Source organism: Anas platyrhynchos, chromosome 5, assembly GCF_047663525.1.
Source record: "Anas platyrhynchos isolate ZD024472 breed Pekin duck chromosome 5, IASCAAS_PekinDuck_T2T, whole genome shotgun sequence".
In the NCBI taxonomy this organism is placed as follows: domain Eukaryota; kingdom Metazoa; phylum Chordata; class Aves; order Anseriformes; family Anatidae; genus Anas; species Anas platyrhynchos.
In genome coordinates, this window is record NC_092591.1 from 6,217,298 (window position 1) to 6,238,830 (window position 21,533).

Here is a 21,533-nt window from a genome sequence, read left to right on the forward strand (position 1 = left end):
AGTAGTGCAAACAGAGCCTTTTGGACTCCGTAGCCAGCACAGAGCCTATTTTCTAGAGTTTTGTGGAAGAAGTGAGTTTCCCATGCATCTTAGCTCACACAGATGAAAGTTACATGTACCAGTTCTATCTAAAAAATGCTGTGCATATGGGCATAGATGGCCCATAGTTAAGGTAGCATAAAAAAGCATTAACATTGACAAGGCCAAAAGCAATGATCATTGTATTAGTAATCAGAAGACACAGATTGGCTTCTCTCCTCTTGGGTGCCTTAAAGTGAGTCACTTTGCCAATTCCTGAGAAATCTAATTACCTCTTAACAATTGATTCAAATACTTCAGAATAGTTTGACTGCAGTAAATAAAATAACTATGTCTGACATAAGAAACGCTTTCCTTACTTGAGGTATATACGAAGAATCCTTAGGCTCATCTTCTGCTTCTTTATCATCACATTTGGCCTCTTGGTCTTCTATACAAAGAATACAGTACTGCTTGTATTGTAACAACATTTTAAATGGATAAGTAAAAGTTATGTTGTGGGAAAGAATCCTTGAAAAAGATTTACTAACTTGGCATTGCTATTGATAAGGAAGTGTTCCAACCGTAGTCTTCATAATAACCCACTTTGTGGCCATTTTCATAATAGTTACCTCTCGTTCTGCCACTTACTCACTAGCATTAAAGCAATGCTAAAGCTTCTTCATATTGTTTGGTGTGTTCTTCAAATCTAGCTATTGCTCCCTGAGTGCTACTTTTGTCTAATCCAGCTGTTGCACTCTGAGAGTGCTAATACCAGTCAATAGAAACCACGTAGAAACAGCATAAAAAGCACATCCATGTGAGACTGATGGAACATATCTTCAAGACCTGGGCCAAATCTAGGGTAGGAAATGAGAAGAATGCTACCCAACCTTCTGCTGAAAGCTTTAGACCATGCAACACTGTAGGCTAAGATCCTGTGTTTCAGGACATATAATTAGGATCCTATTTATAAAAAAAATAGACTATAGTTTTTGAAATGCATCTAAACTGACAGTGCAATTAGGACAAAAGAAAAAAAAACAACATTTAAGCTACAGCTCAGTGCCCTGGGACTTCAAAACTGTAGATGCATTTGCAGCTACTCTGTTTTGCTTCTGAAAGCATTTTGTGCATACTTCTTAATTTTCATTTTTTAAATCTTAATCTGATGCTTCAAGCTTCCTGAATTCCTTAGTTTGCTATAGCCCTTTTCTTTGCATTTTATCATGCCTTTTGGGTAGATTTTCACACAGGTTTCCAAACAGAAACTAAGAGCGTAGATTTACAAGAGATGCTGGGAGGTGCCCTTCATTAGCAATGGTTAATGTAGAATGCATACCACATTACTGCACAGTTCAGTCTCCATTTAAATTAGGACCCAGCCTGCCTACTGTATTCTCAATTTTAAACTAAATAATCAAGATGTAAAAGGAAAACAAATGCTGGTCCATTCATACCAGGGTGAAATTTTGGGTCCTAGAATTTTCCCTTTTATCATTTTGTGGTCTAGTTTACAGTAAGGGCACACCTGATCAGAAAATGTCTGTGGTACTTACCTATTGCTGTATCTTCACTCTCGAACTGTTGATTAGTAGTCACTTGCTTTGGAGGAACTCCCTGTCTAAAAGACAAAAGTTACACTGCTGTTTGTTTCAATGTGGATTATTTCCATAAACTTTAATCTCAAGAATGAAAGCTACTTCATTAGAGAAAAGTTACCTGAATTGCATTTGGCTTTGCAAGCTTGCTGTTGATGGAACTTGGGCAATTTGTAGATTATTAGTCCATGCAGTGTCCATAACCATCTAAAACATTGCAAAAAAAATCAACCGAGGCAGCATATAAAATTGTCACTTCAACAATATCATTCTGATTTCTCTTTAGGCTGTTTAAATCCATTCTGTTAATCTTTGCTGAACAATTATGCAACATACACACTTTTTTGCCTGTCTGTTTTACCTAAGATTAACATTTTTCTTCTTACAGCACGATACCCAAAAGCACTTCCATTTTTCTGATAAGGTTGCATTCACAGCATTGATAACTAGAGGTGAAAAATTAACTTCTCAGTCATAATAACATTACATAATTTACAAACTTTATATAGGCTCTCTATTACTGCAGCCAGTTTGGTCCTGACTGGCAATACAGCATGGGCTGAAGGGCCTGTCTTCATGTTCTAAGGTCAAAGAGGGCACACATAAGTGAGTGTCTGCTATGTGAACGCAATAACTGTAAGTAACATGAAAACACTCCCACCTCACAGAATTTCATCAGATCAGAAGCTCTCTCTTAACATGCAACACGTATTTGTGCCTTAAGGGCAGAGTGGCACTAGGAATCTATGCCTCAGTGTCAGCTAACACATCAGTTCACAGTGAGTTGATAGTTCTGGTTTGTTTTTAATTTGCAAAATGCTATCAAATTGAATTCAGCTTAGGGTAAGGGACAAAAGGGCTGGGTATGCAGAATCTGTCTGCCACTCACCTTCTGTAGTTTACCAAACTCCTTTTCTGAAGCATAAAAACCTCCTTTCCTTCATTCTTTTTATTTTTCCCTCAGACTCCATCTTCCTGTTGTTGCCATCAACCTTTCTTAAAATTCCCTTAACTTTGATTTACTGCTTCCCACTATTTTCTAATGCAATTCTAGGTCCCAGATTCCCATCCTCATCTTTGGATTCATGTTGTCTTGTTTCATCTTATGAAGGTCCTCCCTCCCCACATCGTGCATCACTTCTTTTGTATATTTATTTTCATTCCTATTATTATTATTATTATTTTCTCTTCTTTTTCTGTCCTATTAAACTGCTCTTATCTCAACCCATGAGTTTTACCTTTTTTCCTAGTCTCTCCCCCATCTCTTTGCAGGGAAGTGAGCGAACAGCTGTGTGGTGCTCAGCTGTCTGTTGGGTTAAACCACAGCATCTACAAAGATTACTCTAAATTTTAAAAACACTTTGCAAAAGTATACATATTTTCAGTTGAATTAGAACTAGTACCACAGATTTTTATTATGGTTACCAAGTCTTCAGTGTCCTGGTTCCAGTGTTAACTTAGCTTAAGTTCTATATAAGATGTTATAGCACTGGATATATTTGAAGTATTTTCAATTTAAACAACCACACAAAACATTATATAATCCCATGTTTTTACCAGTGGGAGAACTGCATACCTGTGACGGATTTTCTGCATGGCTGGAGGAACTGCTAGTAGCAAGTGAATGTTCCATATGTTTCTCTTTTTCTTCCCTCCCTAAATTAACAAAACTTACTTACTACTGTCAATAGGAGTAAGCATCCAAAGCACTGCACTTGTAAAGTGCACTTATCAACAAAGGTATCAGAAAATATGAAAATTATCAAACAAATTACAGCAAATACTATTTACAGGTTGTTTTAATTTTTTTTTTTTTTTTTTTTACAAACACTGCAAAAAGTATGCTTCATTTTTCTCTGGCACTATGTATTAACTATACCCACCATGTCACTTTACTCATTGCATGGATGAGAGAAGAATCATAAGGTTTTCAGAACATAAAGACAGGTATGTACTCAACTTTCATTGAAAGCTTGGAATCAACTATCACAGTAAAAACAGCTGAGTACATTTGTTACCATGGTTTTCATTTATTTACATAAAAATAACCCAAAATGTTCACAAAAAGATCATTGGAAACATACTGCACCTTTGTCCATTCGCTTCATAGAGAATCTAATAGTCTGTACAGACTGGACTGATTTCCGGGGAATGCACGGGAGATGTAATGGTTTATACAGTTGATGTTTCTCATTTAGCAAAGAAGGATGCTCACTCTCTTCAAATATCCTAAAAAAAATTAAGGCAATGATTGAAAAAGAAAGGAAATCATAAAATACAACTGCTTCAAATAAATGGAGATTTCAAAGGAGATGCATGATTCCAGAGAGGTTCTACATCTTACAGCTCCAGCAATCAGTAAGATTTAATTTTCCCTTAAAGAATACCAGACAGAGAATACCACTGAAAGCAGGGACATGAAATAGCAATAAGATGATCATAAGAACAATGCTGACTCGAATTTTGTCAGTCTCAAAGAAAAGTATTAATAGTTTTGGTTTTACACTTTTGTAAAAGAGCTTTAATCATAACTGCAATCACACTTCCACATTTAAAAACACTTTTTCACTCCTTGAGATTGTCCAAAATACTTATACTGTAGGCAGACAAAAGACAAAACAACAGCAAACATTTTCACTTGTAGGGTAATTATCTGTGAATGTTAAATAGAATTTAACGGAGTAGAAAGACAAAAGTTAGCAGAACAATTTGGCACAGGAACATTTACCATTTTTATTTTAATAATGTTTTATTTTATTTTCTCTTTGCAATTCCTGCTTGACGCCTCTTTGCTTCTAGCTGCAACATCTGCTTTTGGCTGACTAAGCAAAACTACTCAGAATAACCAAAGATTCAAGATTTCAAGAAAGCCAGTCTTCCTGGTTTTCTTGAAATTTTTCATAAATGAAAATAAGATAAAAAATACGATGAACTTTATAAGGTAGCATGGAGTAAAGTTAGCAACACTGCTGGTTAAAACATGCCAGTGCTAGAAGCACTGGTTAAGATATCAGACCTAACAACACATTAAACTCAGGTGCATGCTCAACTGTGATCACAGAAAATCAGGAATGCACCTCAGTCAAATAACAATGATGAAAAAGTAAAATCTTTACCAATAAAGTTGTATACACACTAAGTGCTGAGCTGGACAACAACCTAACAAGCTACAGAAATCACCCAATATATCAAACAAACCAGAAAAAAAAAAAAAAAGTCTATTTCTTTTATTTACAGCAATTATTAGATGTTACTTGTGTCAAGAACGAGTACTATGGGAAGTAAGATGTTTACATGACCAATTATCTTTAAGATCAGATGTGGAAATCTTTAAACCAAGGAGTGATAAAACTAGAGCTAAGCAGAAGAGCCCTGGCTAAAACTGCTCACTTTGTTCAGCGTGGCTCATTTGGCCACTTTATCACAATCATCATTGAAAAATGAATTGAACAAGGCTGCTGCTGATGGTTGTGATTTAGATTGCCATTAACCTTTTTTTTTTTTTTTTTTTTTTTTTTTTTTTTTTTACACAGGTTAAGATGCCAATTGTGTTTTTACAAGTTCCTGGAATCAGTTTCTGTGTGTTTTTGTAAAACGTAGCAGACAACTCTCTATATTTCTAGAAAATTGCCATACCTTAAATAAAGTTTTCTTTTACAATATATATCTATTCAGAAGAATGTATCAAATGTATCAAAACTCTCTTTCCATCCTTCTTTTGTAGCAGAAGATGAAGATACCTCCTGCTTCTTGCCTAGGAGCCACAGTGTAGTGACTGCAGAACAACTCACAATAGACTCCTGCCTTTAGTACCCATATTCTGCTGTTATATTTTTGTACATTGTCTTGAGTCTGCAAAGGTTTTAATTCATATAACTCATTATCTTAACACATTTTCTGTTTGATTTCTCTTCACAGTGATTATAATCACAGATTAAAAAAATACCTATTTTTAACATCAGTGGTTACTTCTATGTTTCTGTGTTTGTCTTATTGGTTAATTCTATACTTCCTTTTTCTTTTAATATACTAATGCCAAATAGGGATATTTTAAAACAATTTTTCCACAACCCTTTATGCTGAGGATATTTTTGACAAGAACAAGCTTCAAAAAACAAAAACAGTAATCAGTAATCACGTTGTGGTCTGATACTATAGGCTGTATCTCACATACATGGAGGTAAGAGAAATGTGAGTTGCAATACCGTAAAATGTTTACAGAAAGTTATAATCATGACATAAGCCATGGAATTATTTCTTCCGTAAGAGCACCAAAAAGATCTACTTGTATGCAACCAAGAAAAAACTTCTGGTGAAAGGAAAAGCACCTGAAAGATCCATGACAGAGATAAACATACAACTGGAAGGTCTAGCAATGCACCCTATGAATTTCTTTCTATTAAGTGTTTGATTGAATACTTCTTACGTCTCCACACTCTGAATATAAATCTCCTTCTCCTGTCATTTTGTTTCTGCAGACTGAACATACTTGGGTGCCTCTGAAAATTCCAAGGAAGGGTTTCCAAACTTTTTCACCCAGTCTTACAACAAAGTGGATTTCTTGCTTCCCTTTTTTTCTAAGATCTTGCCAATCATAAAAAGCTTAGAAGGCAGAACAGGTATAAAGCTTTAAACCATGAAAAAAATAATTTGATTAATTCAGGGATATAAAAGCAGATAATAAAAACCTAAAATGTCCCTATGAAAGGAGCTTAGAGAGTGAAGATGGCACATTTCTGTACACATGGTCCACTAAATTCCAATTCAAAACTCTAAAAAACTTCTTTTTCAAGAAGACCATGGTGTAAAACCACTTGGAAGACTTTTGGACATATTTTAAGTTTAAAACAGCTTTTGGTCTAACAGAAACAGTTTTAAGGGCGATTTTTTAATACTTACAAGAACTCCAGATGAGTGCAAGATGGTTCTGATGGTGATTTCAGTCCTTGTAATTGAGCTCAAATTAAAGTGAGTCCAAGTTGTAAATGATAACTACCTAATTTACTAAACGATTAATCCTGTCTATGAAACTTTCACTCATGCTTCTTTTTAAGAACCAAATTAAGAGTTAAATTTCTTAAGTAATTCAGAGCTGAAGACGAATGACATTTGTAACTATGACTCCTTTTCACCAATTATGTGTTTAGTAGAGTTAATGCACTTTATTTCTGACTACAGTCACTGTAAATGTATCCAAAACCTTTAAAACTATCCACACAGATGTCTGGATCAAAGCAAGGGAAAATAAATAATTTTTAAACATACCTTTCCTTAAAATTCTTTGGCTTCTCTAGACTTTTCAGATTTTTTCCTTCAACCATTTCTGAATCATTTTGATCTTCTGTAGTCTCTTCAAATCTCTTAAAAGATAAAGAACAGATAAACATAAAAATTTGAAAAAAAAAATGTGCTGCAATTAAAATATGTGCAGTACAATGACAAGTTTTCTTAAGAAGGAAAGAAAAGGAATTTATGCAATTCTTACTGTAAAGCATATTTAGTTAAATACATTCAAATGAACAAAACCTTCTTAAAAATTGTAGGACCTGTGAAGGCAGTATACTCAAGCCCTGTGGCTCCCAAAGGAATAGTCCTGTTAAATTTTATTGAGTATGCTCTGGCAGTGTTGAGCTAACATGAAAGTCATTGCACACAGGTCCTTGAGAGAATTATGGTATAAACTGAGGTCAACAGAAAGAAAGCTTTAAGAGCCTTTATATTCATGGACATCTCTTCTCCAAGAAAACATACGTGATGCTATAGAAAAATAATTGCCAATTCTGATATCAACCTGTTGGCCCATGTGCTTGAAAATGTACTTTTTTTGTTTCAGCAAATTACAGTATAAACACCTACATACATAAATCATACTTATATAAAAGAAAATTAAAATGCCATTACCTTTTTAAAATAATTAATTTTCATTTCTAATTCCTCTGCTTCTCTTTCTAGTTCAACTGATTCTTGTGTAGCAACTTCAGCAAGCTTTAACATTTCCTGTGTTTTTTGCCTCAAAGAAGCACTTTCATGTTAAGGGACAAACATGGCAACATTATTTTTTTCAAGCAGTGAATACTAACAGATCCCTCACAGTTCTATGCCATAACTGAAAATTACAGAGCTACAGAAAACTCTGACAAATCAACATTTCATAGACAAGTCTCAAAATCTAACTTCAGTTAGTCTTCTCCTCCTTAATGAAGCATTTTGACTGATCTGTCATTAAATGAAATGTTACTTTCTTCCCTCAAAAAGCTCCCATAAAATTTAACTGAAGAATATTAATTGACCTTCAGTTTTCTCATAAGGAAATGCCTACTAGAGCCACTCTAAACATAAATAAATAATTATTATACTTTTTAAATAAAAACATGCGAAAGGTGAATAGAAACTTTCCTCCCCATAAACTGTATAAACACTATGCATCAAGGATACATATGCAAAGCCCAGTCATTAAAGGATTTGAAAGGAGCAGGCTCTGCAGAAACAAAATTTTGTTTCAAATCATTAACAAGTCTAATTTTCTTTACAAATACAAGATAAATTAGCAGTTCAGGAACACTTATCATTGCTTAGTGTACATAACAGAAACAGCAGTAATACCGAAGGTAATGCCATTTAAAACAGAACAAAAAACATATATGAAAAATAAATTTACATTTTTGAAAGTCTAGTTCTAAAGTAATTTGGGAATGTTTACCCCAAGAAGCCCAGTGGCAAATCAGCATGTGTATTTTAAAATCTTGTTCCAAATCTCAATTTGCTACATTTTTTCCCCTTAAAAATGGTGTAACAAAAAGAAGAATGTTTAATCGGCTTAAGAGAAACGGTGATGAATTGGTGGATTTCTGTACAGCACTTCTAATGTGCAGTACACTAGCAACAGGCTGTACAGTTTAAGTGTTGATAATAATAGTACCCAGAATGTCCGAGCAAGCGTCTTCTTTCAATTTATATTGTTCAGACTGCTTCAGAATTCTGTTTTGGATTTCTTCAATCTCTTTCTTTTTTTTGGAACACTCCTGTGCAAGAGGGGTTTCTGCATACTTCTCACGGTGTTGCTCCAAAATCTCTTTATACTGGATTATGTAATCCTGATACATTTTCCTATAAAATAAATCACAACTTTTTTCCACTTATTAAGCTATTGTTTATCAGGAAAAATTGCCTAGTTTATGGAATCAGCTCAATTAGACTTGCTGTTGTTCTGCAACAAGTCATATTACTTTTAGCATATCACTATTTGACTCTCATTGTTCTCTTCCAGCTATTTTCATGGATGATTATACTGGACATAACAAAGAATACATTCATGATATAACAAACAGTCATTATTTTGACAGGAATGTAGACCATACCATGTCCAAAGGTAGCTCAGCAGATGACAAATGTTTCTTCCTTCTGTAATTATCATGAAACTCACAGCAAGCCAAATTCTGTGCTTGTGTTCACTGGCACAACTCCAGTGTTTTCAGTGGAACTGTATCAAACTTACACTAAAAGAGGATTTGGCCTAGCGTCCAGTCTTTACAGCAGCCTGATGCATCACTCAAGAGCTGCCTCCAAGGAAATGCTGAACAATATGAGTCTGAAGCCTTAAGCACACACATTAGTGTGTGTTAGTCCTAAAACAATAGCATTATCTATGCTTAAGGTTAAGCAAACATTTAAATGTTCAATTGGCAAAGAGCCAGAATACTCTTTTTTTTTTAGGACTGCCCTCAAAATTAATCCTACACTAATACAATTTCACTGACATCGTGTGAGTACATAGCTACAAATTACTGAAGTAAGTAGCATCAATTAAGAGGCCCCGTTAAGTAAATGTTCGTGACATCTTACAAGTTTAAATAGGCTTCGAAAAAAAATTGCTACAAAAACAAATACCATAACAAGCAATTGGATGTAATTCATCACATAAGGCTGAAAATTGATCAATATTATGCTTGGAAAAAAAGAGAAAAAGAGAAAGAAAAACACTTTTGCACAGAGCAGCCATCATCTTGTGTTAAATCAATGACAGTGACTACATTGGAAAAGACTTTACTTGGTCTGTTTTCTCATTCAGACAAGGAATTTACAAAGATAGATTGCTAATGGCAGATCAATATTCAACTATCTCATTGGGAAACATCTTTTGTTACACCAATAATGATGCTAAGCATAACTTTTGTTACAGGTCATTTCCAGTGCAAAAGTAGTATCTTTAGCTGAGTAATTAACAACACTGAGTAATTAACAAAAGAGCTAGTTCTAGTTCTTAATGTCACACACATGTAATGCAAGTATAAACCTACTGGAAGTCTGTATTTCCCACACAACAAGTCTTAATCACTTACAGTCTTTTAATAGTATGAATAACAACCATAGCCCAGTATATTTCTCTCCGCATTTGAAAGCAAAAGCTTAATAACTATTTAAAATGAAATTAAGTCATTCATTTAAAATGTTTGTATTCTATTCAACCTCAGGATGAATTGGACATATGTAAAATACATAATAACAGTTGACAGAAAGAATTTATGACGATGGTACACATTTATAAAGACCTACCACAGCTCCAGACGTATAGCACATATCATTAACACAGCCTGGTCAATTAACTGAGAAATAAATATTACACAGAGTTGAGATTTGTGTATACTGTATCAGATTTTCAAGGTATGAAAGGTGGAAGAGATTTAGCTCTATTGAATGTAATAGATGCTACAAACACTAGCTGAGCAAAAATGAAATTTGCAGATATACAATTAAGAATGCATTACAAATAAATGTGAAAAAAAATATATCAAAATCATATAATTTGTTGCAACTGGTACATTTCAAACTTCTGAAAATAAACTTCAAACTTTAAATATATGCCTTTCCCAAAAGTGTATTTTCCACTGATAAATATTTAGAGCCATATACAGAATAGTGTAATAGTCTTGAGAAATTATCACAATTTTTAGTATTTTTCCTAAATAATTCACATCCTCCAGTTCATGTAGCTGAACATAGGCTATCTAGAATTCAGCACTGTTCACACTAAAGTCATTATAAAAAGTTCTAATTTAATGTCAAAAGGAAAAAAAGACAACATCCACAAAACTCCTGAACACTACCTTGATAGTTATTTATTCCTCTTTCCTTTTTTTTTATTGCTCTTTCCATCCTGAAAATATCACTTATAAAACATGATACATAAGTGATACTTTCAAGATGAACTTCCAGCACTACGCATTCTTATATGTTCTTGAAACTAATAATAGAAAGAAAACGGAATGTTTTTAAAACCTCCACAGTAAGTGCTTAATTAAATGTAAATTGATCTGCCCATCTTTTAAAAACATCTTTCAATTTAAAGCAGCATGCCTTGAATATCCACTTATGCCAGATAAGATGGGCATTTAGCACATGAAGTTTTAAATATACTTATTTGTCTTCCTAATTTATATATTTAAAATTTGTTGACTGCACATCTTGCTAATTTGAGTACATAATTAAATGCTTCAGTACACAGGAACTGTATTTGAAAGAAATATCTGAAGACCAATTGTGAAAAATATATAAATTAAATTCATTTCATCATTTATAGTCATGGTGTCTTATAATTAAGCTCAGGAAATAAATAAAAAAAAAAATGGGGGGTTGGAATTGAAACTAGTTATCTAAAGAAGCAATTCAAAAGTAATGATTCTTCGGCTTGTTAGATCTAACTAGTAAAGGCCAAAATGGCTTCATCATATAATCATAGAAAGGCACTTTGGCCTTATTTTTCACCAAAAAGCCCTAAAAAAGAAGACATCTATTTCTGCTGTCTAAAACTACTGGAAAGAAGAACACATACAAAAGAACAAAACCAACTTAACTGTAGCTATCTACAGTTACATCTCTAAATTGGTATTTAGGTATGTAGATGGATCTGTCATGATTTTTTCAGCATAAGGCTGACCAATCTCTTCCCCTTCCCAAGCAGATAGGTAAAGGTGAGCAGCCTCTCTAAAATGAAGATCACTTTTATATGAGTGTTAAACAATACTTCACAGGGTTAACTTTGCACACCCCATTTTGAAAATTTCAGTGAAGATTTTCAGGAACTGTTCTTTATCCTGTTCAACGTAGGCAGCTACCTTCCATAACAAGTCATTTTTTTAAAATGTAGAAATTAATTAGTGAAGATGAAACTTAAAAGAAATGCCACTTACTAAACAAAATTGAACATGTAATTAATACTGACAAGCACCTTACCCACAACTGGTCTTAAGATGATTATGGAGCAGATGGAGCAGGCTTTCCTTAGGCACTTACCTTATTTTTCATGATTATTCATTGAATGTGTATGCTTTGTAGTTATTTTGAAGAATATATAGAAGTATTTTTTTTTTTTTTTTGCGTATTCTAATAATCATATTCAATTCATATTCACAAATAAGAAAGGCTCAAAATTATCTGAATGCATCTGTTGTCTTATTTAGTGCATATATGAAAGTAAAGGCTTAGGGTCATTTACATGATGCTTCTGAAAAAAACAGAACCTCACTATTTTCCAAAAAGTCTTCCCAAACCTGAATATCTGAAATACACTATGTGAAGATGTGTCACAATAATGGTTAAAAAAATCTTTAGATAAAACATGTTCCTGCAAATGTGGTCAGATATTTCATATCTCTGCCAAAGCTGAAATATTAATTACCTTTATTTCACAGGCTTTTCTTGAAATTGTAGGCAATTCAACAGTGTTATGAAAATTTATGATAGACAGTTAGGAAGCAATTGAATTTGGAAAAAAGCATATTTTATCCTCTTTCATTAGTAACTAAAAAGTAGCAGATGAACTCATAATAATATAAATCAAATATTCTTTTATTACACTGAAAAGTTTACCACAACTTTCTGATGCAGACTGCTTTCTTTGCTGATCAGCTTAGAGAAGTTAATAGACACTACTGCTAAAACCTCATCTCATATGATCACAGATACCTCTCATTTTCTGTAGCTTCTTGCAAAACTTCGAGTTCATTTTTCAAATATTCTTCATGCTTGCTAAGAATTGCATAGGTGGGCTTCCAGCTGTTGAGAAAGTAGAAACGTGTATAAATGGTCTCTCCTAATAAAAAGGCATTTAAAAATGAAAACATCAAGTTGCTTTGGGTAGCTAACTAGAACAATTAATGTTTTGAAAGTCAAATATAAATGGTTTTAATGTAGAAAGCTTTTACATGCATACATTTATTTTCTTGAGATTTTAAGTTGCAAATTCAAGAGTATATATAGGATTAGCAATGATTATAAAGCACTTTTTAAGGGATAGAGTGAACTTCACAATCTTTCAGGACCCTGGTGCTAAGCATTCAGGCATCAAAACATAAATTTTAGGTACTCAGAACAGTACCACCAGTAAATCCTTTAAATGTGTATGTTCTTGGAAATGCATGCTGCTTTTTCTCAGCAATATCACCAGCACCTATCTCATACTTAAATGCAAGAAGCAGCCACCAACTCAAAACCTCTTCCATTTGCTAAGCAAGTCCTGCTCAGAAAACAGCCAGAAAGAGATGCTGCCTTTCAGTACAATAACCCAGAGACTGCAAGCACTGACCTGGAAGTCTGGAGTCACAGATTCCTACAGAACAAACTAATAGGTCTGCTTTGCCTCCTCTCATGTGGTTCTCCAACAGCCTTGAAACACAAATAATCCATTTTGTGTGGGTTTTGTTGGTTTGGTTGGTTATTTATAATTTTCAGGAGCCTCAGATAATTTAAGAACTATGATGCAGCTCACCAAAGTGAAGTTCCCACAGCAGGATGCTGTAGATTAGATGAAATCACAGCAACTTCAGGAATGAAAGGACTTCAGGACATGATGGACTTAAGATTCCTGAAGCTATGCCAACAGTACTTTCTCAATATCCAGGTATTAAAGATGCCTCTTCCCTGAATGTGGGCACTCTATGAAACAGGCAGATAAACTCTGATTCAAATAAAATTAAGATGTGATCTTTAGGAGAGGCATATAGTGGGTCTTTAAAAGGAAAACAACCTGCCTGAAAAAAAAGATAAATACGGAGAATGAACCATTAGGGCCTGGATGTCTCCTACCTTCCCAGCTGAGATACCAGCTATCAGAAAAGATGTTTTCACAAATAAATGTAACAGCAAATTGCCATGGTGGGGCTCAATTATAGATGGTAAGAAACAAACTTAGAAACCTTCAATGAATGGAGCCTTCAAACAGGGAGTAATCTTTTATGAAGACTGAACAGACACCTAAGTGTTGTGAGGTGAGGGAAGAAACAGAAATATTAAACTTAAGCCTACAGAGCTAAATAGATTATTTTGCTACTGACATTCTTCTCATTCAGAGAGAATAATCTCTGTAGTGACAGGTTGTAAACAGCCAAATTCTGAGATGCTGAGAGCTGAGATTCAGATGATGGCTGAATCATCTGGGCTACACTGGTACAGAGATCCCATTTACAATGAAAAAGAAGCACATGTTCCCTCCAAGTGAACCTTCTACAGAAAAAGGCAGCACAATCGCTCTCTCCAATAAGGGCTTATAACTATCTATAAATTCAGCATTTGTCTAGAACACAAGCTACTCTGGGGCAACACAAACACCTACAATGAAATTTGCATGGAACTATCTGTCCTAGGAGATGTGAACGTAAGAAACAGCTTAAGGAAGACTTATATAGATCCTATTAAAGATGAAGATTGAAGAGAGAAGAAGAAAACTATAAGCACCTGAAGCACAGCTAGCTGGCGACCAAATAAAACTGGAACAGGAAAGATACGGGTCAAAAATTAAGTTACATTTAAAGGGATGGAAATCAATGATGAGGAGAAGAGAAATGGCAACACAGAACAAGGTTACAACTGAACAAAGCAAGCAATTCTCTACTGGAAACTGAGAGCAACTGAGGATATATGGTACTGTTTACATCGTATATTCACAAGTACAGCACATAAACAGCATTTTGGGATGTGAGTATACCCTGTGGTTCAAAAGCGGAGAGCTTGTAGCATGCAATCATACAAAGTAGGACTGTGCATTTGCACAAGCGCTCCAAAGCTGGAGTAGAACAAAGACTTCACAATTAAATTGCTGAAGTCCAATATCCCTGAACAAAAGATAATGTACTTCAGGTGCTGAAAAAAAAAAACAACATATAATCAACTTTTATAACAGCCGTAAAATTTGTCAACAAAAAAAGCTGAATGAGAAAGTGCAGCATCCATCCAGGAAAGTTAGCATTATTTGGCACAAATTGTTTGAAGCTACAGTGATTAAAAAGTAATTAAAAAATGCTACTTCACCACACCTACCACAAATTCGGCAAAAAGCTACACTTCAAAGAGGTCAGACTTTAAAAAGCAGAAAGCAACAGCACATGCATAAAAGTGCACTGGCACACAAACACTTTTCTTCTTCCAGAAAACTTTGTATCTTTCTTTGGAGGAAAAAAATGAGCAATGAAAAAATGAGCAATGAAAAAGTCATGAAGTTTTTGTTAACCAAAGTGCAAACCATGCTGTGTGTTACATTTTGTATTCACACTTATTCTGCACATGCACAAAAACCACGAAGTATGAAAAAAGAACAATGGAATAAGGATAGAAGTAGTCTGATCTATTAGTTTGTTAAATGCATCACTGTTTCAAGGAGGTTCTTGGTGGCTATCACATTTATTTGTCTTTCCTTTCATTGGCTAGGGTATAAAAGATCTTTATTCACACTAAACTGAAAGCACTAAAAATTTCCTGTGATTTTGCAAATGGGATGAGACAGAAGTTTCTTTTCAAATTAGCAACATTCTGAGTTTATCTGCCTTTATTTCCATGAAATCGCACCATTCTTGAACCCAAATTAAAACACCAGAAATTTTAAAATCATATAAGGAAAATAAACAGTAAAATTGGAAAAGTTCCCATCTACTGTATTTCACCACATATTCTTGTTTTGGGATCAATATGTCGAGTCTGAATCACTCAATCAACTAAATATTTTTAAAATGCCATCGTTTTTCTAAGAATATGTATTCCATTTTTGTCCCTGTGTGCCTTCGGTTCTTTGTTAAACAAACCAATATGGATCTTTGTAGAAAACACAGTAGTGTCCCTATATGTCTCATGTATTGTATTTTCTGTAAACTTGTTGCATGTAAGAATCCAGTATTTTGTTCAAAGTCTTTGAACGTGCTTCAGTATGTTTATGATGCCTAGTAATCCAGACAAAAATTAGATTCTTTGAGAGCTCTATTGAGCACTACTGGCAACTAAATGTAATAATACTCGTCTTTGAATCAATCAACTGTGAGGACGATTGTGACTCGAAAACAATATCTGAATTTACAAAATTGACATTAGATCATGCTCAGTGTATATGGAGCATCAACTAGATAAATACCAGAAGTTTAAGATGATTCTAGTACATAAGGTCTTTATTTGTCTGATCTCGTAGCCAGGGCTTGATTATTGCAATTTTCAGTACGTTGTTAAACAACATTTTCAATAATATAAGACATGAAATATCACCCTTCTGCAAGCATAGTCTTTGTATGAATAAACTACCCATGAATGAGCCATTTCTCAATTTCAGTCTCTTTACAGTAATGCCATTGATTATTCCTTTTAGAACCTCACTCAAAGTCCTTTGAATTCAACGATTAAAAATTAGGTCAGATCCTTAATTCTACCCTTAATTTTTTGTTTCCATATTTACATCACATAACAGTTACAACTTCAAAAAAAGAGGGAAGTAATGTGAATTATTTCAGTAATTTACAAAAGTATTAGAAGTATCTACATTGTGCTGTAAGAAAGAATTTAGAAATCTCAGAACAGTGAGATTTTCTTGTCAAGCTCAAATTTTTTTCCTAACTTTTCATGATAAAGCTATGAATCATTACAGAAAGGCAATCAATTCAAACAGCTACCAACTATACCCACTTCAGACACTATTGATTCCATTCTTTCTTCTGTTTTCAGATAGTTTGAAGTAAACCTAGAGAGGACCCTGATCTATCTTCACTTCTCTTTCTTATTCTTAGAAACACACATATTCTCCATTCATATCCTGCAAAGTTTTTTCAAATCTGCTGCAGACATTATTTTCAAGCACTCATCTCTAGACACAGTTTTGCAAGAAAACAAAAAGGATAAGATATGCTAACAAATCACCACTTCAGCTGCCAAGAGCTAGACAGACTTTAGAAAGATGAATACTGCGATGAAAAGACAGGATTACATCATCTGTGCCAAATTTTCTGTATTGTCAGATGTCTACATTTGTCAAAACTCCAATGTATACAAAATTAGAAAAATCGTGGTTCTAATGTTCACGTTCAACCTTACTACCTGAGTTTATTAGCATGCTGCAAAGATGGTACCTGTGACCTTTGAACATTTTTATTCTAATAAAGCACTAAAACAGGCAAACTTAAACATAGCCTGTTTTTCTCTGATTTATTTGTTCGGGGGATGGATAATACTGCAATTCTTGTGCCTGATTCACAGCCTAATAAATAATTGGAAAATACTAAAGTTTTCTTTTATATCACTCCTGTCTGAGCACACATATTCTTATACTACTTCCTCCGTGACTTTCTTAATGCCACCTATGACTACAAGTTCAGCTTATAGTGTACTTACGCGTTACAGCTGTCCTTACTATTCTCATTTTGCTTGCGTAAATCAGCAATTGCCTCGTTGCTGTTATTTATATTTTCCTTCAACCTAGCAATTTCATTCCTTTTTTCTGTGATTTTTACAGAATACACTGAAATATAAAAAAATACGTTAATATGTTGTTGCTTTTTTTTTTTCTTTCAATACATCCATGAAATAAAAAGTCTACATTCAGGAGGAATCAAAATTTCTTCCAAAATACTTGGACTCGATAGTGCAGATGAGCGGACAGCCTGCAATTAAACAAAGCAACAACAAAGTGAGTGAAAAGGCTTGAGCTGTGTGGTAACTTAATTTTCATTTAATATTATGAGATTGGCTTTGGAAGGAAACACTGATGCTGTTTTTGCATCCCCATCTGCATAGAACTGAAGTAATTAATAGTGGTAGAAAGTAAAGCGCTCTTATTAATAGTTAAAGCTGACCCTTGTTTTCTCTGGAGGCCACAGAAGTACATGTGTCTGCAGACACTAGAGGTAGTATACAGGAAAAGAGTGTAAGCCACTTTGCCTTTGCTAATGCTGGCATCTGGGGAGACTGATCGGAGTACAAAAGTTGCTCGAGATAAAGGTCTCTTTTAGACATGTTTTCTTTTACAGAAGTCCAGAAATACAAATGTTTAGAATGGGAAAGCTGACTTCAAGAAGGGAAAAATAAAAACATCACCAACAGCGTACTAAAAGCATATACACAAATGACTGCCGAGATCAGAAACAGATAAATCCAAATAAAAAAGGAATTTGCTCAAATTGGAAACCTGTAATATAAGATAAATCGATGTACTGAGTAGCAGATAAAAGTTAATGAGGAGCATGCAATGCAATGAGCACAACTAGGTGTACGTTTTTACTCTGTGCTGTTTATTTATTCTTTCCTACAGGGTTTCAGAACTGCTCGTGCCAACTCTCCCTTGCCATCACGGCTGCCCTGGTGCACTGTAAGGCAGTGTCCTTAAGCAGAAGTCACTCAATCACAGCCATCCTGTCCTCCTCATCAATTACTGTTCTAGAGCTTCAAGTTTGGGCCTGGTTTTGCAGTACTTGCTACATAGTCACTACGCCACCTGGGTTGAAACCAGTAAAGAATATCTGTCAGAGATGTACATCAGTTGGTGAAGATGAAAAGAATCCCAACATATTTTAATATCTTAATACCTTGGATTGCCTTAACTTAGCTTGAAGCAAAACTACTGGACAAGCAACATACGCTTAATTTCTGCAGAAAAAAGGTGTATTTGAAAATAGCCTGCAGATGACATTTTGAGATTTACCAAGATAAAACACAACTATATTTTAAAAAGTCTATTATATAATCAAAGCTACACACTTAACATTTCATTTAGAATTTTCTATAAATAGGCATTTCTGAAATAAGTGAATGAGATCCATCCCACCCAAGTTTACAATACAGACATCTACATCACAACTAGATACACGTGGCACCAACCACACTCACTATGGAATGACAGAGATTTTTTTAAACCATACTTTATCTAACCTACTTTAAACTCTTGCTTTAGGATGAGACAAATCACACCCTAGAAGTGAATCTTTCTCTCCACTGATTATAGAGGGACTCCAGCCAAAAAGTCTGATGAATCCTACACCAAAAGTCAGAGGCTGAATGACACAACTGTTCTTCTGCCAAGTAATACATACACAGAGACTAAATTAAATCAGTGGAGCTATTTCTGGGTAAGTTTTTGAACAATTTAACCCAAACATTTAGAAGTTCATGTGTTGCTTGTGAGTTCATGTCTGTATAGATATTTCTGAACAGAACAAAGCAGCTATAGTATGTTACTACATGGGCTTTGGATTTCCGCTAGAAGCATCCTAATTTACAATAATCTTACATAAACTTTAAGACAAGAAATAGCTCTAAGTTTAAATTACATGACCAAAGAGTTAATACAGAATTCTAGATGTAACAGATTTAATGTTATAGATGTTTTAAAGTTTAAAATACTTCAATTTAATATTGATAAACCTCTAGATATATAAGTACTTCCTTTGACATATCAGTCAAGATTATTAGAAATACAGGAACAACAATCAGACCTGAATGCTCTCTTATTCTTCTTCTTTAAGGGTATGAACTTCAGTTTCTACTTATGGGGTACCAGTGATGAGCACTGATGTCCTCAGGTCGTCTAAAGAATAGTTCCTCTACAGCCATTCCCGTAACTGAGTGATGCACATGGCAATGTGGTAAAACAAATCAGTCAAGATCTAAGATCTAATATGCTGTTTTTTAGTCCTGGGTAAAAAGAATTGCATGTGGAGCAAGACTTTCCCATTGGGATTACTGTTTCGGATTCCGAATAAAATTTTCAGCTGCTTGACTGCAGAAAAGAAGAACCAGGCTTGAGTAGGACACAGCAACTGAGAGAACTTTCATTATTATAGGAAGACAGAAAGAGAGGAGAAGCAGTGAGGCAGAAGTCCAAATCTGGGAAGCACAAAAACCATGAAGAAAGAAAGGCAGGCAAGTGGCAGATGTATCGAGCTAGCACAGCTGAATCAAAGAACTGCCAGTTACTGTGAGGAGCCACAGAGTAAGAGCAGGAAATGGCGCAGCATGAAACTGGCTGTCCATGAGACAGCTGAACAGCATTAGCTAAGAGTCGAAAGCAAAAGCAGAGTCTGCTAGGGAGAATCACCAAGTATTGATGGCAAAAGATGAGGTAGGGTGAGAGCAGGACACTGGACAGCTTTCATTATTAAGCTTGCTTCCGCCCCCGCAACTCAGAACATGTACCAGGACTCATGAAACAAAAGCAGTGTACTCAGTGATACAAATAAAATGATTATTAAAATGGTAACTTATCACTACTCACAATTTATCTGTTGATTAACGTGTTCCTTTGCATAAGAAGTTTGCTTTAGCTGGAAAACTGAAAAGAAAAATAAATGCTTTTTCACATTTACCTACAATAAACTGTGAAATAAATGTTGTGCAATATTACCTGCACACACCAATAAACAAATATTTTAATGAGATATCTAAAATTACCCCTTCAGACAAGCAGTTTTGCCATTAAGTAATTGATAGTGCCCTGCTTCATAACCTCACAGTGAACAAAACATTTTGTAGGCAATCACCCAAACCTTAATACTACAGATTTACTTGTTTGAATTTAATGTAACTGTAAAAAGCTGAAAACATCACTATCTGCACAGCAGCAGTAATTTTCAGTTAAAAAATATATGATATAATGACCTACCGAACTCGAGCATAAGTTTATCCAAGTTGCTTAAGAGCCTGTCACTCATCATGTAAACTACAAAAGAAAAATGCAATTCATAGACTTACACAAGCAATCCAAAGCTTTACTGATACAATAAACAAGTCAAAATTGTAAGATAATACCACACGTTTTAAGATAAAAGGAGTAAAACAGTTTTAACTGCATATGAATTAATTATCTAATCTATTTTAGTGGAACCAAATTTCTCACTGATTGTGGTAATGGGCTTACTGAAAGTCTAAGCCACAGTTCAGAAAAAGGAAGTGTATAATTTGGGTAAAGGTTCCTGGAGCAGCTCTAACCTTGAGAGGCTTAATGTTCTTAGGAGGCGTGGAGAATGCAAGAAAAGATGCTTGTGTACAAAATGTGTAGCCTCTACTCCAGCTGGTTTACTAAGCCTATCGACCGCAATGCTGGTAATGGAAAAGCTTCTTATCCATTCTGTACGCTCCTCCTGGAGTAATTGTGAAGAACGTTTAAATCAGAAGATGTGTACATAAGTGTGATTAAAGTCACAATTCACATGCAATGGAAAGTGGATTATTACAAATTCATTCTTCTGTTTGTGTAGTGCTGCTATGTGCAGAAGTTTAGTTGTTTTTTTTTTTAAATATAGTCACATCATCTTGCAAAAAGGATGCAATCACCATCAGAACATACTGAACCCAGGTAGTTAGCTCTGACACACTTAACATTACACCAAGTTATTTGAAATTTGACTGTACCACAATGGCTTCTCTATGGGGAAAATACTTCCTTGGGTTGTGTGTAAAAAGTAAAGCCACGATCAATTGGTGATGAGGATGATATTCTAATCCAGGATAAAGAGGAATAGAAAACAACTGCAGAATTTAACTAAAGTGGCATTAAGACTACATACTGTAGCACTGAGACTGTGAAATCATGGGAGGAGGGAAAGGGGGGAAGCATTTAAAGTGCTGGATGTTTGACAGAAATGAATTTGGCTAATAGTTAAGTGAGGATCAGAACAC

The 21,533-nt window shown here is 34.6% G+C and overlaps 1 protein-coding gene across 8 annotated transcripts in view; it reads right to left on the minus strand.

Annotated features, from left to right (window-relative positions):
* The window catches only part of C5H14orf39 (chromosome 5 C14orf39 homolog), a 29,791-nt gene that overhangs the window by 5,231 nt on the left and 3,027 nt on the right, over window positions 1-21,533 (minus strand). For 6 of the 8 annotated variants that reach the window (XM_038180421.2, XM_072038168.1, XM_072038169.1 and 3 more), the window contains 13 exons: window positions 20,518-20,574; window positions 20,131-20,187; window positions 17,256-17,382; window positions 12,582-12,671; window positions 8,539-8,726; window positions 8,055-8,097; window positions 7,521-7,641; window positions 6,885-6,979; window positions 3,709-3,848; window positions 3,196-3,275; window positions 1,741-1,826; window positions 1,578-1,642; window positions 399-469 (listed from right to left, as the gene is read on the minus strand). In XM_038180421.2, the coding sequence (XP_038036349.1) occupies window positions 399-469; window positions 1,578-1,642; window positions 1,741-1,826; window positions 3,196-3,275; window positions 3,709-3,848; window positions 6,885-6,979; window positions 7,521-7,641; window positions 8,055-8,097; window positions 8,539-8,726; window positions 12,582-12,671; window positions 17,256-17,382; window positions 20,131-20,187; window positions 20,518-20,569 (1,215 nt within the window). In that variant the 5' untranslated portion in view covers window positions 20,570-20,574. Of the gene's footprint in view, window positions 1-398; window positions 470-1,577; window positions 1,643-1,740; window positions 1,827-3,195; window positions 3,276-3,708; window positions 3,849-6,884; window positions 6,980-7,520; window positions 7,642-8,054; window positions 8,098-8,538; window positions 8,727-12,581; window positions 12,672-17,255; window positions 17,383-20,130; window positions 20,188-20,517; window positions 20,575-20,843; window positions 20,996-21,533 lie in introns of all 8 variants that reach the window. The other 2 variants (XM_072038166.1, XM_072038165.1) reach the window with 1 other exon arrangement.